We start from the raw sequence: 18736 nt of genomic DNA on the forward strand, positions 1-18736 counted from the left end.
GAGGGAGGGCCCTGAGGCCCAGGCTCCTTGACTCCTGGGGGTGGTGGCTCAGGACCCTGGGCCTTCTAAGGAGCCCAGGGTTGGTGGTCAGTGTTCAAGCTCCTACCAGCACTCCCTGGCCTGGATGGACAGCCTCCTCCCTGAGTTCAAAGGAGGGTAGGGCTCATGAGAGGAGACCCCTGCTCAGCAGCACCCGATGCTGTGGCCTCTCATTTGGTCATTCCATCATTTAAACCATGCCACAGTGAAGTCTGGGGATGCAGTTCATATGGTCTATTCTGAGGAGGCAGAAGTAAGTAGACAACATGGGTGCAATACAAGTGAGTGGGGGAACCTTCTGGATCTTGGATAGGAAGTGGTGGGATGAGCATCCCTAGACAGTGCTTAGAAGCTGGGGACCAAGCCTGTCTCAGAAACTGCACCACAACATGGACCTTGACCCTTAGAAAAACTCAGGCAGATCCTAGGAGCAGTGGGGGTCATAACCAGGCCCCTGCTTCATCTGAATGGGGAGGGTCAGGCAGTGTCAGTCACTTATCAGCTGAGGGCTTGTGGAGTGTGTGGTCTGTGAGAGAGAATGGCAGCCCTTGGGGCCAGAGGGGTGGATCAGCAGTTAAGAGCACTCCCTGCTCTTCCAGAGGACCTGGGTTCAGTTTCCAGCACCCACTTCAGCAGCTAACAACGAATTGTAACTCCAGTTACTGGGATCTGATCGCTTTTGCTGGCTTCTGCAGGCACCAGGCACACATACAGTGCACATACACACACATGCAAGGAGGCAAACTACTCACACATAAAAATAAATCTGTAGGAAAATACAGTCAGCATGCTGAGTGAGAACCTGCTGTGATCAAGGCCTTGGCTGAGTGGGTGTGTGGAGCCCTGTGCCGACTCTTCCAGGCAGTCAGCAAAGTGTAGTGACCAGAGGGAGGCTAAGCAGCTCCCTGTGATGTGGGGACCCCTGGCCCCACCCCCCCACGTTAGTGCCGCCCCCTTCCACCCCACACCCTTACCCGACGTCGTCTGCTTCAGCTTCTCATTTTTCTTTTTCCTCCATTTCCATGGTTTGAAAATCCTGCCCAGGGTGGCCAGCTTGCTGTTCCTCCGCACAGGGGGAGTTCGAATCCCTGAGACCAGAGGCTCGGAGCGTGCCGGGGGAGTTTGGTCCATTTCATCTGCAAGGTGAGTACAGAGAAGATCTCAGGCTCCGGTGACCATCTCGCCTTCAGTGAGCTCTTATAGCATACAGCTCAGTGAACTGTCAAAGCAGCATTACTCTCACAACAGAGTGCACCCAGGAGCTGAGGAAATTCACTAGGGTTATGATCCACTTCACTTCCGTGGAGACCCACCCTCCCATAGTCCTGGATCATAGCCCTTGCCCTACCTCCTTGCCATGATGGCCTAAAGGTTGGCTGACTGCCTGATGAACTAACTACCCTCTGCCCCAGGACCTTCGTCCATGCTGTGCCTACTGCCCATGCTACTTCCCTTCCCAGCTTCCCTCCACCTCAGCCAGGGTTGGCCAAACATTGTCATCCACAAATGTGTGGGGCTATATCCATAGCTATCCTGAGATGCATGCCACATGCTGACTGCAGGATAAACACAAGTCCTGGATGTACCCTGTTCTCAGATAAGTTTTTCTCTCCAGGAAATCTTCACCCTCTTTCTGGCCAGGTTGGGCTGAGCTATTGGCTTAAGCACTATGCACACAGGCATCAAGGAACCACAAAATCCCCCAAACCGCCTTCCGCCAGACATCAGCCATTCCAGAGCTGGGCCCAGACCAGGCCTAGCTGCAGGTCACAGCCCAGATCTTCCATCAGATCACCACAGCGAACTGCCACAGAGCAAGCCTGACCCATGAATGGACAAAGGGAAGCATCTTGCCTTTGGGTCCCTCCTGGCTGGTGACTTAGGACAAGTGCACACAGTTAAGGGTACACAGAGACAGATGGCCCAGGAAACTCCAAGAAGTGCAGTGTGCCATGCTAGAGACAGGTAGCAACCCCCAGGTTCACCTGTTACATGTGGTGGGGATCTGGGCAAGATGTCCCAGACTCCTGGTCTCCTATTCAAGGGACTGAAATAAGGGCCAACCCGTATTTGCAAAAGTAGTGAGGGAACTTTACTTAGAGCAAAGGGATACAATGGAACAACAGCCCCCCACCCCACCCCAGCAAGGACCCAACAGTGTACTATTTGGGGTTCCTTTTGTGAGGTTCAAGAGAAGGAAGGGCTGGTTACTGGGAAGCATAATGAGGGTCGTTCTCTAGTCTGACAAATTAGGCCATGTAGTCATTCCTCTACTGTGCCTAGCCCTTCCCATGATGCATCTGATGCTTACCATATGCATGTGCAATTATGCATAGACATAAGATGCTAAGGAGGGAGCTCTTCCCCCAACCCCAGCTCACTTTGAGGGCTTAGTCTGCATAACTGTGATTGCGCCTCACAGTGAGTTCAGGTTACATCACCTTTTCTGGCCTCACACCTGACATCAGAGTATAACTGTCTTTAAGTTTGGTGGATGGCAAGGGAGGAAGAGCAACCCTCACTCAAAGAGGAGTGTATGGGTAGCCCAATGCAAGCCTGGGTCTGAGGAGGCTCTCAGGGTGCTAGGAATACTGTTTATAAAGAGTGTGTGTGTGTTCCTCCTCTCCATCACAAGATACAGGCGTGGAAGAGATCAAGTGAAGCCATGTGCACAGAAAGAGACAGACCCAAGGAGAACCACTAGCTCAAAACCACCATGCAATTAGGGTGTGAAGACTCACAGAGACAGAGACAAGAAGGTTGTTTTGAGACCAGCCTGGGCTACAGAAGGAGTTCCAGGCTAGCCCTACATCCAAGGAGACCCTGTCTCAAAGACTCTGGGGGAAAAAAAATGTGTGCAAAATCACGGCACACATACTACTTCTGTGTACAGCACTGTGTGCAGATGATCAGATGCTGGCTGGGGGGGAGCAGCTGGGCAGGGAGGGACTGGAACACTCCACACAGGATGTTTCAGAGCCTCTGACACATCTGGCTTTGTTAAACGTATAGTTCAGGTGGAAAACAAAACTCAACTTAAGAGGTAAGGACTTCAGGAGAGGACTGGATCCAGAGCAGTGCCACAGCCATCAGCTCACCCCACCCCCATTCAGCTGTCACAGCCTAAACAGCCCAAGCACCACCCTGGAGGACCCCTCCCTGGGCAAGAAATGTTACCACCTTTAGCAGTGACAAGGGAGGGGCTAAGACTCTTGGTCTAAACAGACTCCAGAGCACCACAGCCCCCCCTCAACACCCCTCACCCCCCCCACACACACACTCCCGCCTCCCCTCTTCCTGTAAGGCCTGGAGAACCAGGCAGAGCGGGGCTTGCTGTGACTAAGAGGCTCAGAAGCACTAGGCTCTGTGAGGAAGGCTAGGAGGTAGGGGAGGAGGAGGATGGAAGAGGTTGGGGGGCAGGGAGATCAACCTTTGGAGTGCAGTAGGTCAAGATCACAAAGCAAGCTCTCAGTCAAGGCTTACTAACGGCCCATCTTCCCCACCTTCTGCCTCAGATTGGTCCATGGTGACCCATCTGCAAAGGAGGTGATGCAGACCTCGCATGGAAAGGGCTAGCACATGGCAGGCAGCTCCCGAGGGCGCTCAGAGCAGTGGCTTCCCAGGTTTTACTCAGGATGAGCCTAGGCTGCTCTGTTAATGTCAGCTCCCTTCAAGCACCACAGACCAATAAGTAAGGGGGTCCCAAGCAGGCACTCCCCACAGCAGTGTCACAGGTGATCCAAACATCCGGCAAACAGTGAGGGACAGAACATATCAGGGACAAGGGCAGCTGAAAGACACAACAGTCTTGGACCCCTCTTCCTTCACTTCCCCGTGGTCACACAGTGCATGCAGGATGCAGCCGGTTGCTCCCTTCCAAAGGCAAATCTATTCCATGATCCTCCCCCTTTCCTTTTCTTCCTTCGCCCACTGGTGCCAGATGGGTACGGAACTGCTAGTCCATTGGTCTCGGCAACATTCCTGGCACAACAGGACGTAGGATGGGAGTAGGCCAAGTCTCCTCAACCTCTGGCTCACGTGATGCGGACATGGACAAATGCATTTGAAGGCACAGTATCTTGTTTCCTTTATACCTTGTAGCCGTTACCAAAGAGGCACACACCGTGGAAGGATAAGAGAGTCTCGGAGGGACTCTGGAGGGAGACGAGTGGGGTGGGGTGTTCATCAAGGTAACTAGTAGGTTACCACAAGAGACACCATGGGGGCTGTATAGCAGCCCAAGCCTCTTAAAAAGCGGCACACATAAATTAAACCACAAACCACTCAAATGACTCCATTAATGAACCAAATCACTAGGATCCTGACCAAGCTGCCAGCCCCAGATGCCTACATTGGGCTTCTGGGTGTTCGGTGAGCCTTACACACAGGAAGCCAGTCACAATCACTTCCTGCTCAGCCCCAGCTCCAGTGCTCCCTAGTTGGGGGTGGGGGAGAAAAACTGACTGTGCACTCTGTGCTCTGCAATGCCCCTGCATCATCACTGCCTAGCAGTTGTGACACTACACACCCATAACTACTGTGACTGCTGAGAACAGGATGCCAGAGGCAGCCCTGGCATCTATCCTGGCTCTAATGCTTAATAATAGTGTTGTTCATTCTCCTACCATCCTTGAGCCCTCTTTACACTACGGTCTGTCATGGAGGGTGGGGTGCCTCCAACATGTCTTCTTCCTTCTTCAACAGTCTCATTACTACTGTCAACATTGTCACTGCCTGGTTGCCTCCAGCCCTCCCTGGGCCAGCATGGGTTTTGGGAGGGGCACCCTGGGTCTCTGACACAGTCATCTTCACTACTTGGAGGAAAGCAAGGTATTTTGGCTACTAATGAAACTGCATTCCCCCCTTCACTTAAGAACTCATCCATCCATCTATCCATCCATCCATCCATCCATCCATCCATCCATCCATCCATCCATTTGTTCGTTCATTCACTCACTCTACCATTCTGCAGATATGCATTGGTACCAACTGTGCACCAGGGATTCATGCTAGGGACAGAGTACAAAGAGGAAAGGAATGCATAGAGCACTTGCCTTCCTGGGATTGCCATTGTCCATGAAACGGGGAATAGGGATAGTTAGCAGGGATGGAGTGTGTTCATCCAGAGAAGATGGTACCAGACATTCTCCACTGCCCACCTCTTCATCTGCCTTCATCCCACCCATCACCTACCATGAGTCTCACATCACATCACATCCATGTTCGTGTGTACTTGCATGACCATGGAGGGCCCCACTCTTCTCACTGTCATCCCCAATGGAAGCTCCAGGAGGACAGGGTTCCAGTGGGGGAGGGGAGGCTCAGGGCACATTGCAATACAAGATGGGAACCACGGAGGTCCTGATCTTGAGTCAGGGCTACCTTCTGACCTGGCCAGAAGAAAACATCGGAAAGGCTGTGCAGAGCTGGGTTACTGAATGCCAGAGAAAATCAGTGTCCCTATGGAGGTCAGAGGGTGTCCTACAGGAGAGATGGCAGAAAGTAAGAAGCAGGATTCCTTGAGGTACTTAACCATGATCAACAATTTAGCAGGGAGCTACTGTCAAAAACTCCATATATGCCTTCCAGTGAATCACAAAGCACCGATTAGTCGTTCCTCAGGGCCTCACACCATCATCAGGGAACAAAAGACCTTCCTGGGAGAGGAGTGAGACAGGCTTGCAGAGGTCTGAAAGCTGTGTAGTGGGGCCCCGAGTGTCTCAAACCCAGGGCGAAGTGAGAGACCAGGAGCAGAAAGGTCACCATGTGTGTCCTGGCATTTGGAGAGATTTACCTTCAAACCACCTCAAAGCAGAGAGGGGTGGAATGTCTTGAACTTGTGTGTGGGGACCTTGCTGAGCAGGAGAGAGCCTGGGTGGAGACCTCGCTGGGCAAGAGAGAGAGCCTGTGAGGGGATCTCGCTGGGCAGGAGAGAGAGCTTGTGTGGGCACCTCCCTGAGAAGGAGAGAGCCTGTGCTACCTGAGCTTGTGCAGCCCACCAGACACCCACCTCCACCCCACAAATGTGCTGACACGTGGAGCACATGCTGTGTCCATAGCTAGGTTATTTAGTAAGGACCATGGGTGTGTCTACAGGAGCGGACAGGTGAGCATCCTGCTATCTCCTTCCTGTAAGTTCTCTCTGGGGCCTCTCCCTGGAGGAACAGATACCACCTTCTCCTGGTAAAGAGATGCTGGGAGGTGCAAAGGCCTCATTAGTAGGTCCCATTAGCAGGTCTCTAAGTAACACGGCAGTGCTAACTGCCGGGCTGCTTCTGCCACCTCTGAGGCATTAGCAGCTAATTGCTGTAACACCAAGCTTCCTCATCTAGTGGCTGCCTCCCACTGCCCCTGTGTAACCTTGGGGGAGGCTTCCCTCCTGAGATTCCCAAGTGACGGAAGGACTACAGCTACTCTGAAGACTTGTTTACATGCAGGTACACATCCAGTCCCTTGGACAGCTCTAGCCCCACCTGTCCTACCTCAGGCTCAGAGAGACCCATGCATAATTCCCATGGAGACAAGAGTCCAAAATAATTCTGGACCCAATGCCCAGCTGGCTTCACTGAAATCCAGGGCTGGTTTCCATGCCTTACCACATCAAAGTCCTGATTCCAAGCCCTTATTCCCAGCTTTCTCACCCTCTGAGCTCCCGTCCCCTCAATCGTTCCTTGCGACTCATTCTATGACACTCAAAGCTGCTTGAATGAACATTAGCTCAGCCCAAGATCCCAGGATACCCAGGGCTGCAGAGGCTGGAGCCAGAACTAACCCAGCCCATCACTCTGATGCTCAAACATAGCAACAATGGGCATTTCCGCTTCTTCCCGGAAGCCCTGCCCTCTCTTTCCTTCTCCACAAAGACATCTTTCCTTCTAAATGCCTTGGGAAGAAACCTCACCTCCCTGGGGAATGAAGTCAGACACTTATGACCCAGTGACCTCAGGGTGGGCAAGGACTGACTGCACCAGACCATAGTGGAAAATTATTTTCTCCTTGATTGCTTCATTCATTCACTCACAAACTCATTTATCGATTGTCTGGAGAGAGCTGCTGTGTACCAGGACAGATCAGGTTTCCCGACAGAGCAACAGGTGCCATCATCCTTCAAGGTGCTATCTTCTTCTGGATCAGATACACATGCTCATGAGAGGGCAAGAGGTGAGCTGTGGAAGCTCATAGTGACTGCGGAATGTGATCTAGAACTCTGCATGCTGCACAGAGCCCTTTCTTATCCCATAATCCAACTGTGAATGCCAAAGGATCGTCACAATGGAGCAAAGTACAGTGCTAGATCTGAGGGTTCCAAAGTGATACTAGGCACCATCCCTGTGATATTGCTTGCTGACCAAGAGGAAAACCAGGAGGAGCCAAGACAGGACCCTGCTGCAAAGTGCTTGGGGATAGGTGAGGTATGGCAGCTTTGCACTCAGGCACTGGAGTCCAGGGGGTGGGGGCTAAAGGGTAAAGATTGACAAAAAGCATTGCTTTCCTGGGGGTGCTCAGTGGGTACAGAGCCAGCCCCAGATGCTGGAGAGCCCAGAAGAGAAAGAGAACATGTAAGACTAGGATGTAGCACAGAAGTACCATGGAGGCAGTTTATGACCAATGCCCACACACAAACAAGCACGCAGCAAACCATCACCTACCAGCAGCAACCTCTCATTGGCTGAAAATAAGCAGGGGATAATCTCTCATTTAATAATTACAGTTGTTAGCTATTGATACATGACAAAGAAACTAATTTGCTATCAGGGGTCTGTGCACTTGGATTTGAAAGATCACAGGCTGCAGTTTAGAGGATGGAACAGAGGGCCCAGCCAAGAGTGGTATGTGGCTGTGACGAGCAGCCCGGAGGCAACATCACTGAGGGCCCTACTAGAAGGTCAGCCTTGAGACCATGGTGGATGGCAGACCACAGGTAGACAGGGCTGAAGGCTGGAGGCCCTGTCACAGGACACAGCAGTAGACATAAGAGCACCTGCTACATGCCATGTTCTGCCCTGTACTCCTGATATGAGCTAGAACTTCTATCCCATTCCAAACCCAGCAGGTGAAGCACCATTTTCACCCCTGTCCCCAGGCTGGGAGAAACTAAGACATTCTGAAGAAACACGTGTGCCGTCCTATCTGCTATCAGACCACTGAGACAATGGACTCCAAGGAATTGTGATTTCTTCCCCATGAGTCTCATGCTGGGAGAAGTAAAAGGCTGAAGCCTATAGCCATCCACAGGAACTTATCTCCAAGGAAAGGATTCCATTCAGTTCTGATGGCTTGTTACACCCCCTTGCAAGAGAGGCTGGAGCCCAGACATTGATGCATGGAACCTGGGACAATGGTGGGTCAATGGTGGGCGGGACCTGAGACAATGATGAGTGAGTGATGGGCGGGACCTGAAACAATGACTGGTCAGTGCTGGGCGGGACCTGGGACAATGATGAGTGAGTGATGGGAAGGACTTAAGACAATGACTGGTCAGTGATGGACAGGACCACACCTTGACCAGGACTGCTTAGCTATGCAGACCTCTTGCCCTCTATTTAAACCTAAACCTCATGTCAGGGCCAGTAAGACAGTCTTGGGAGTCAGTGAACCTCTGTTTCTCTTTCTAGTGTGGCTACACAAAATAAATCTCTTTTCTTTGCTTTTACTTTGTCTCTAAGTGTTCTACCAGGACCCAGGCTCCAGAAACATCATCACTGTGTGACTATGTGCAGTGAGTATGCACTGAATGACAAGAGCCAGAGCCCTCATCTTACCCACGTATACTTTTCCTCAGCTGATCACAAGCTGCTCTCAGTGAGAAAAGGGGGAGGGGAGACTGGGACTTGGACACTAAACCACCAGTGTGACCTGACACAAAATAGTGGGAAGCATCAGGGACCAAGAGACCCATTGGTAAGGCTGCACACCCCTAGATGCCCAACATGGATGGGTTTGAACTTACAAAATCGAACTTACAAAGTTTCAAGTCCCTCAAAAGAACCCGTTCTGTGACCACCACACCTGGAGAACTGCCAAGTAACAGCAACAGTTGGATGGTGGGGTCAAACATGCTCAGTAAAGGTGAAACAGGGCCAGGTCAGTACAATCTCCAGGGGCAGGGTTAGCACCTCCACAGGCCTCCCCTCATCTCACTGCTTAGTGTAGAGGCAGGAACCGGCCACTGCAAGAGGCGAGGGGAGGGGGGATGCTAAGATGCTTATTTAAGAAGCAGGAAATGGCAGGAAGTTCCCTCCCTTTGTGTGAGCTTATCCACACACACACCTTGGATCTCATCACAGCTCACTTTGACAGAAACTTCTCCTCATGACTTCAGTGTGGAGCGAACAGAGGCTTTTCTATAAGGAAACAACATCTCCTAGACCCACACAGCTCCCAGCTCTGTACCACACCAGAACCAGGAAGTGGACAGAACAAAGGGCAGAATGAGAGTAAAGGAAAGAGACCAAGGCTGGGCATTCTCAGAAGCAGGACAAAATGTGTTGTGGTCTGTGGTGACTGGGAGCCTCCTGGGGCTCTGCATTCCTGAACAACCTCAGTCCCTCCCACCTCACCCCATTGGGAACTCTGCTGGGCTGTCACCCTCACTGGCAGGTGGAGGTGCAAGCACAGAGAAAAAAAAGACAGAGGCTGGCTAAGCTTGGAAGTACAGTAGCTGCAGCACATTCCTGGCTTTTCAAGGGAAGGCTGCTGAAAACTTCTGGTTCCTTCTGGGGTTAGCAACTCCAGGAAGCAGGAATCCTCAGTGCAGAGCACAGAGGTCACCAGTGTTTGAGGTACACACTGGAGCCCAGGCTATGTGACCTGGTTCTCCCTCAGACATCAAATAGTGCCACCTTCTAGTTCATGACACCTTCTAGTGTTATCTTCAGGGTTTCCTCCGGGTGACCATACAGAAGGATGCTCTCCATATGAAGGCGTATGTACCTAAGAAACACTGTCTACACTGCAAAGCCTCTCTTGAAAAGCCCTGCTCCATGCTAGCACAGCAGAGTCTCTGAGAAGTTCTGTAGTTGGCAATCCTAGTTGGACTGTTTGACCATGCCTGACAGCAGCGACCACCCAAGAACTACTGACTAGAATGAGAGCTATGAGGCCAGGCTCAATGCGTTCCTGTTAAGAAATGTTAAAGACTAATTCTAATTCTGATAACAAAAGTCTTCCTAATATCCTCACTGCAAAATTAATAGAATTCTCTGAGATCACACCAGGGGTTGGTTCTGAAACCTCTAAGCTACCATATTCTCTTAGCTGAGTGAGGCCATGGACCCAGCAGTCATACTGAAATTAAGACAAGGAAAATGGCCACCATTGCCACCTCCGACACCAGAGAGAAAATCAAGACATCGCCCGAGCAGCCTTTCTCAGATGAATTGTGGGAAATTCAGTGCTCTAACCAGAGTACCATCTGCTCAGAACCAGCTTGTGATTCTGCCAATGGTCACCAGGTCTCCAGGCAGATGGCCAGTTCCCCAGGCAAAACTGAGTGAAGATCTGCAGCTCAAAAGGCCCTGGAGATGCTGGGCAGAGCTCAAAGCATGAGCATAGCCAGAAGGAAGACAAGAACTGTCACTACCAGCACCACCTTTGTTGCTGTTAGATGCTTCTAGGTTTTCTCAGAGCAAACTCTGAGGCAAAGGCTCAGGCAAGAAGGCATCTACGTCTTCATGGGGGCTGAAAGCAGTTTCTAGAGACATTCTCCTAAAAAATCATGCCTTACAGAATAGGGAGTAGGGGAGAGAGCATTTGGAGAGACCTCGGGACTCCAGTACAAATCTAAGCAAAAGTCTGACTGAAAATCCATATGCCTGGACTTTATAAAACCAAAAGGCAAGGTTGCCTCCTTCCATGATGCCAATAACGGCTGCAAACATATAAAGGTTGATTTTAAAAGTGGGTATCTTTGGCAAGAGAGGCAGCCTGATGGATGAAGTGGTTGGAATGTAAAAGGAACTGAGCTCCATCCTCAGCACCCAAGGAAAAAGCCAGCTGTGGCAGTGAACACTTGGTTTAATCCTAGTGCTGGGAGGTGGAGATACAGGGGTGCCTGTGGCTCTCTGACTAGTCAGCTTGGCCTAACTAGTGAGAGCCAGGTCCCAGGGAGAGACCTCTCTCTCCAAAACACAAGGATAGCACCCGAAGAACAGCATCTGAGGTTGACCTCTGGCCTCCACACATCTGTAGGCCATGTATCCAAGCACACACATGCACTTGTGCACATCCCGGAATGTACATGGGCATATCTGCATACACCAAAACACACATGCACACATCTATATACACAAAAGCAGATATCTTGATATTTTTAATGTTGGAAGATTCTAAGCCAAATCACTTGTGTTTAAAAGGCATGCATGCATGGGGAGATGTCTGTTCTAAAGGCCAGGTCTCAAAAGTCAAGGGTTCTGTTGACCACCTAGCTGAGCACCAGCCACCCAGCCTGGCTGTGGGAGCAAAGCCAGAGTTGATAAGCAAATCCACAAGTCTGTCTATGTTTTAATAAAACTTTATTCATAAAAACTTCATTTGGTCCATAGTACAGCTACTGCTCTGGGTGTGCTCCTTGGGATTGTTTTAAGAGAAAACTATTACTGGTTCCTCTGAGGGTAAAACGGCAGGAAATAACTGGCTGAAGTTGCCACTCTGGTCTTTTCTATCCCCCAGGGCCCAGGTCTTCCTCACTCTCCCATACCCACTGCAACCTGTGACCTGGGTCTCGGGCTCTGCCCACCCTGAAAGCAGGCCTTCAGCTCAATTTAAAATTCACTCTTGGTTTATAGGTTTCTTCATTGTACATCCAACATGGCTACTTGACCATGAGATTTAAGACTGAATAAAGGCTCTAAATCAGAGTCCAGCAGGGTCCAGCCAGGGCTTGGTTAAGTAGGTCAAAACCAAATGGAAACAAGCCAGGATTCTTTTTGGCTTAAGTTCACCCATGGGAACCAGTCCACGTGCCATGTACAGCTCTGAATCTTCCAGAGCACAGCATGTTCCTGAAGTCTTACCAGGTTTTGGCTCTTTCACAAATTCCATAAATTTGGTGGCCACACAGCACACTGTGCTTAGAGGGGACCTGCCTGTCCCCCAGGAGCAGAGGACCCTGAGAAGCATGCAGAGGTGTGTGTGTGTGTGTGTGTGTGTGTGTATGTGCACACGCGTGTTTGTGAGTTCTGTCTTCTCAGGAACTGACTTTGCTCCCGGCCCCTACCCTGCTGGCCCTGCTTCCTTTGGTGATCATCACAGAAGCAACAGAGCGAGATGAAGATATCCAAGGGAGTCAGAGCAGCCAGAAGCTATGATGGGGGCCTGTCCTCCAGGAACATCTCCTGTCTGCTGGGTGGCCTGTCTGCTGGGTGACCTTGAAGATGGTCAGCGTTGTGGAGAACAGCTCTTCTATGCCTGGAGAGGCCTATCCTACTAGGCAAAGACACAGCCAGTGCCCTTTCCCCTCTCACTCACTGACTCTCATCACACAGGGGCTCTATTCCATCCACAGGGATCTGCTGTACACATAGCACCCATCTTTCACTCCCCTTGGTGTGTGAATGGGGACAGTGGCAAAAGCAGACAAGACACAGAAAAGGGAGACTCATGGTACCCACCTTCCCCAGGCCACCCTGGCCCCTCCATCGCCTACCCTAGATCCTCTGCACGCAAACACATCTGCACCCCTCTAACTGTGACACTACATGGTCCTGTCCTCAAACCCTGGAAATCTCCCCATCTCCCACGACCTCATACATTTCCTCAAGTGCCTCCCCAGCTCCAGACCCCATATTGGCAGCCCTACAAAAAGGCCATTCCCCATAATCCCAAACAACACTTCCTTCTCCTGGTTACTAGTACCTGAGGCAAACTCCTCCTGGCCCATCTGAACTGTTAGTAACTACAGCAGCCCACACAGCACCTAAACACTGACCCCAGCACCTCATAGAACACCCCACATCATGCCTCAGCTCTGATCCCAGCACTCAACACCATACCTCAATTCTACCCCCCTACCTCTCCCCCAACTTTCTGGAAGCACGCCATCTCACTGACTTGCTGTTGCCTGTTTCTTCCCCATTTCATCGACCCCGTATGAAGCAGGCACCTGACGCATGCTTTGGCTGTAATCAGTAGATGAATTCATGAATAGAAGGGAGAAAGGCTGAGGCAGGCTCTGTGGTTAGAAAAAAAAACAAAAAACAAAACAAAACAAAAGATGTGTCTCCTAGAACTTCTGGGAAAGTAAACACCATGGAGAATCAGTGGGCACTAAGCAAGTTTTAACATCAGTCAACGGTCACTACGCTACTGTGTGGTCATATCACATTTGTGAGCCCAAGTACCGCGTGAGTGCCTGCCATCAAGGGAGCTGACACCTGCGGCTGCTGGGGCATTGCTGGTGAGTGCTTCTGAACTGTTGTATTCTGAGTTTCTGCTTCCAGCTCTCTCAGGCTTTGAACTGCTTGGATGCTGGTTAATTCTATACTGAACTCTCCGCCATGGCCTACTCAGACTTACTGACCCACCAGGACAGATGCTGCAATCAAGATCAACTCCAAACCATGGAAATCTAATCACAAGTGTGTGTGTGTGTGTGTGTGTGTGTGTGTGCTCATTTATAGGGCAATCCATATACATGGAAAGAGGAGTGGCTGCTAGAGGCTGGGAAAGATGACGGGCTCTATCTTCCTTGGTGGCATGGAGCAACCTGAGGAGACACAGGAAATGGCTCAATGGCCACACACATACACAGAATGTCACAAGCTGTTCATGTCACTGTGTCATGAATTTAACCCCAACTGCCACAAAGTGAGGAGGTGACTGCAGGTTATGCCTCTGGTGCCAGCTGGCTCTGTGCTGAGCCCTTTGCACACCTCACTGAGCTTTTCTCTTCAAACCAACACGCAAGCACGCAGAATCTCTCAGGAACGAGAACTGGGCTCCTGTCAATTCCATAAGACCCTTACACCCTGAGCTGCAGCACAGGGCAGCTGAATGCAGACCTGACCCATGCACAGGGGTTGTGCACCAGGTAGGAAGTGCACCCTGAAGTGGCCAGGACCAGATGTCCTCTGCTGAGGAAGCAAAGACAGCAGAGAGCTCCCGAAGTTGGCAGGCTCAGCACAGAAGGCTGGAGAGCTCAGGATCCCACTGTAAGAATGGCCTCCAGAGTCAGGGTTGCCAGAGACTTGGGAGTGGCTTGGGCAGAGGATCGGTGACTGTCAGGGGCCACCAGGACAAGGCTAGGAGAGCCCCTTACTTCCTGTTAAGTGACAAAAATGATCTGGGTATGGCCATGGTGCTGCTGTGTGGCAAGACAATTTCACTTCATGCCTCTGAATTGTATCTTTACTTACTTGTTTTTATTAGGCCAGGGCAATGACACAGTGTATCATAAACTGGCTTGAAGAGCATAAGGACATGAGTTTGAATCTCCAGCACCCAAGTAAAAAGGCTGAGAGTGGCTATGCAAAGCTGTAATCTGCAGCAGTGGGGAGTCACAGAAAGGTGGACCTCGGGAGCTCACTGGTGAGCCATCCTGTCTCCACGGGCGAGCGGATAGTCCATGGAAACACCCTGGCTCCACACAGTAAGCCGGAGAGCTATAGAGGAAGACACCTCATATCTTCTGACTTTGACCTCTACATGCATGCACATACACACGCTCACACACACCCATAGACTCGAGTGCATGGAACACATATGCACTGCACATACGCACAAAGAATTTGATCAAAAGACTCCTTAAACCAAAGAGCCAGAATCCAGTTTAAAAACAAAACATCCTTGCGGGTCTCCACAGCATGGAAAGACACAGGGGTCAGGGATGGAGGAGGTCAAGTGGGTGTGCTTTCACTGGAACTATACAGCACAGAGACAAACACTCCCAGGAAGGTTAGAGATGCACCAGCTTCCACAGGGGCCCTACTGAACACCCCAGGCTTCCGGCCCCTCCAGGGAAGGAGACAGCACCCCAGACCAGAGTCAAATGAGGCACACACTGGTCAGCTGCTCCATGCACACCTCAGAGGCCGGCTCAGCCGCCTTCCTCCAACTCCTCACTCTCCAGCTGCCTGTACTACACAAAGGGTCTTTGATCGCTGTGTGCAGCCCAGCAGGAAAGCCTGCAATGTGCAGCTTAAATGCTCCAGCCAAGCTGAGCCCCTGGGGACCACTCAGGTCTCAGCCCAGGAAATCATTTCTTCCCTCATCCATTAGGCAAATGTAATCAAGGCCAAGACAAGAGTGCCAGCCCTTGCTACAGGTTGAAAGAAGCCTGGGTGAGGGCAGAGGAGGGGAGCCCCTACCCCGGATCCCATTCATTTCTCTGTGCGGTCAACTCCAACATGGTGGCTGTCAGAGAAGTCCTAGGTCAACTGTGAATGAGGGCAAGGCATAGATGTCAGGAGTCTCGCACATACCAGGGACTGAGAATTGGGGTTCAAAAGCAGAGGCTGGCAGCTCCCTCAAAGGATAAGCTGTTACCACGAAATAGTCCAACTCCCAAAAGCACGGTCCAGACGAGGCTGGCACGTGACTATCCGTGGCAGCATTGTTCCTAACTGTCAGGTAGTGGGATGCTGGCCCAGAAGTCCAGCTGTGGGACATGCAGTGCAGTAAATCTATAGGAAAAACTGACTGGACCCTGGTGGGGATCAGAGTGAACAGGCTACAGGCTACAGTACAGATGAAGGATAACAGGGCGCCAAGCAAAACGCCCCCATCATAAAACCCCACATTGAGCTAAGAAGCTGGCTCAGCAGATCAAAGCACGTGCTGTGCAAGCATGAAGACAAGAGTTCGAATCTCCAACACCAAAGTCAAAAGCTAGGTGTGGCTGAGCATGGCTTATACCCCTAGCACTGTGGGGAGGTAGAGGCAGGAAAATAGCTGGGACTTACCAACTGCCAGCCCAGCTCTAGGGTAAGTGAGACACCCCGTGTCAAGAGAATAAGGATGGGTTCCCACACCAGCATACACAAACATACTCTTGCACACACACATCACATTTTATGATCTTATTTTTATAATCGGGAGACAGAGTGAATGAGGGCTCACAGGAAGATTCAGTAATGGATGGACACAAGGTTTCCTTTGGGGAGAAGAAAACATTCTAAAATCACTCTCTGGCACAGCCTGCATGAGGATCCCTGTAAATGCCACGGAACTTAGTGTTGTATATGGGTACACGGGGGTGTGTTGTAGCTCCACAAGGGGAAACAGAAGCTAAAACCAAGGATGAGTGGGGTGTCCACATCTTCCTCGGCCCATAGCTGAGCCAGATGACAGCCACGGAGCTCCCCTCTCTTCTGGAGGGATCCCCCTGACCTGATTGTATGTGGACACCCAGGATCTAACCCTGCCCACCATTGCCTGAGGTCCCCAGACTCAGGCTCTGTGTCAAATCAAGCACAGGCATTTGCCAGTGTCTCCAGACCTTCTGGCTCCTCCCACGGTTGTCTTCACTTGTCACTCTGTTGCCACCTCCAGCACAAACTCCTGCCCCAGCCACATAGTCACCCATTTCCACTCCCCAGACGCCCAGAAAGATGGTCAAAAGCATGGACCAAGCTCAGCCATTTTCAGGCGAAGCCCTCTGAGGCTCCATGCACACAGAAGCCTAATGCAACAACCCCCCCCTCCCCTGAGAAGTTACTGGCCATACTTGACACTCACTTGACTGGAGCACAGCACTCCAGCCACACTGATGACTGCACTCTCACCCCCTTCTGTGCCCCATCATGGTCACCTCATGGCCTTTGCAGTGGCTCTTCTCTGCAACACACTGTACATTACTGATTTGAGGGTGCTTCACCTCTGAGGAGCCACTGAACAAAGGCACCCCTGCCCCAATGTGCACGTGTCGGTCTCGCGCTCACACACACATGCGCGCTCACACACACACACACACACACACACACCTTCATTATGGTGGCTTTCCTTCACTGGCCAAGGAGTCACCTTTGTACTTGTCTCTCTGGCATTGCTTTTTTTTTTTTTTTTTTTTTTTGCCATCTGTTCCCTTCCCCACTGGAACAGCATTTCTACTTCTCACCTCACGACTTCATGTCCTGGTGGAGCAAGGTCTGGGATCCCTCCCCTGTGAAAGCTCCTCCGTTTAGAGGATGGGAAGGCCACAGGTCTGGTATCCTTCTCTACTGGTGCTTGTCATCCTTGCTGTGACAAATGCCTCCTCTTGCTTCCATGGTCTCTCTTCCCTTCGGCGTCTAGAACCAACATTAGTCACTCTTCCCTTTGAGAACAATTCTCTCCCATCCCTTGGTCTGGCCCACTCCCACTCCAGGTCACAGTTTAAACTGCTTTGGAGATAAGATTGGACGTCAGCATGGTGTCCCACAGAGTTCAGACTGCTGGCAAGTTGCTCTTATTAGTGAACCAACTTCCATACCAGCACAGGGCCTCTCACAAAGCCAGTAAGACCTCCCTCAGAAAGAGAGCTTCAGGTGTGTTTTATATGGCATGGCTGGGTTTAGTCAAGCTTCGGTTCCAGGAGCCAGAATGCACTGGGCTTGAATGCAAGTTCTGAGGAAGTGTTGAGATTTGAGGAAGCTGACTCCAACCCCCTGAGCCAGTGTTGCCTGTCACAGGAGGCAGACATGAGAATCCCTGGATGGTGGTGTGAACAGTGAGTCACATGCTGTGAGTGACTGTCCTCCAGGCCAAGCGGCTGCCATCTTGGGGAGTTGAGCTGAGCCCTGCAGCAAAACCATCACCCCAGCTGGGCATGTGGCCTGTTTACATTCTTCACAGAGAGGTTGGGTGGGCACAGGGGAAGCCAGCTGCTCTCTGCCGCCTGTAGGATGCTACTCTACCTTAACTGCATATGGCCTCTGGGAGAGGCTAGTGTACACAGACTATGAAAGACTGGGGGGAGGGGGGACTCCATCTAAGCAGTCATAGGGAACGCGTCATCCCTGCTGGACAGACTTTCCACGTGTGGCCTGTTGGGAGCAGGGATGAGTACTTGTAACCTCCTGCTCACCTGGGCTCTGGAAGGAAGCCCTGTAAGCTCACTGGTTCCCCAAAGGGAACTTTTGCAGAGTGAGCCTCAGCTTGTGCTGGGACCTTAGGATGGGGAACTGACAGTATTTATGTCTCCTCCCGGGGAGGAATTTGAGTAAAACTACACCATCTTCAGCATCAGCTTTTCGTTTCTCTCTGTCTCTGTCCCTCTACCTATCTCTTTGTCTCTGTCTCTCTCCATCTCCCTCTCTCTCTCTCTCTCTCTCTCTCTCTCTGGTCATTCACCAGTGAAATGTGATACCATTCTCATTAACATCGGCCACCCTTGTGACAAAAGCAGAAAAAGTAACCTCCAGGACCCACATGCCTTGGCAAGCTGGCTCATTCTTTTAAAGCCTTTAAAGTCCCCTATAGACCAGGCTCAGTGGAAACAGCCGGTTTGTTCAAGCCATTTCTCTGGGGAGACGAGCTGAGGCCTATTACTGCCCCTGTGAGCTAAAAACTCACCATCCATTCAAAACCCTACAAAACTGACCAAACTCGAAACCGTCATAAGGAAAAAAGTGAATGAGAGGAGACCACCCTATAAAAATAAACCACAAAGAAGAGAAAGTGACCCTCAAGCCTGTTGTCCATCAAGCCAACCACCCCTGGGGGACAACTTATTACTAATGTATTCATCTGGTATTGGTAAGAACTGCAAACTAATTTATTA

The 18736-nt window shown here is 51.1% G+C and overlaps 1 protein-coding gene across 1 annotated transcript in view; it reads right to left on the reverse strand.

The window, feature by feature from the left end:
* The window catches only part of Phactr3 (phosphatase and actin regulator 3), a 190503-nt gene that overhangs the window by 79054 nt on the left and 92713 nt on the right, over positions 1-18736 (reverse strand). The window contains 1 exon segment of the mRNA XM_060382745.1: positions 1014-1175. Coding sequence (XP_060238728.1) covers positions 1014-1175 — 162 coding nt within the window.

Source organism: Meriones unguiculatus, chromosome 4 (assembly GCF_030254825.1).
Source record: "Meriones unguiculatus strain TT.TT164.6M chromosome 4, Bangor_MerUng_6.1, whole genome shotgun sequence".
In the NCBI taxonomy this organism is placed as follows: domain Eukaryota; kingdom Metazoa; phylum Chordata; class Mammalia; order Rodentia; family Muridae; genus Meriones; species Meriones unguiculatus.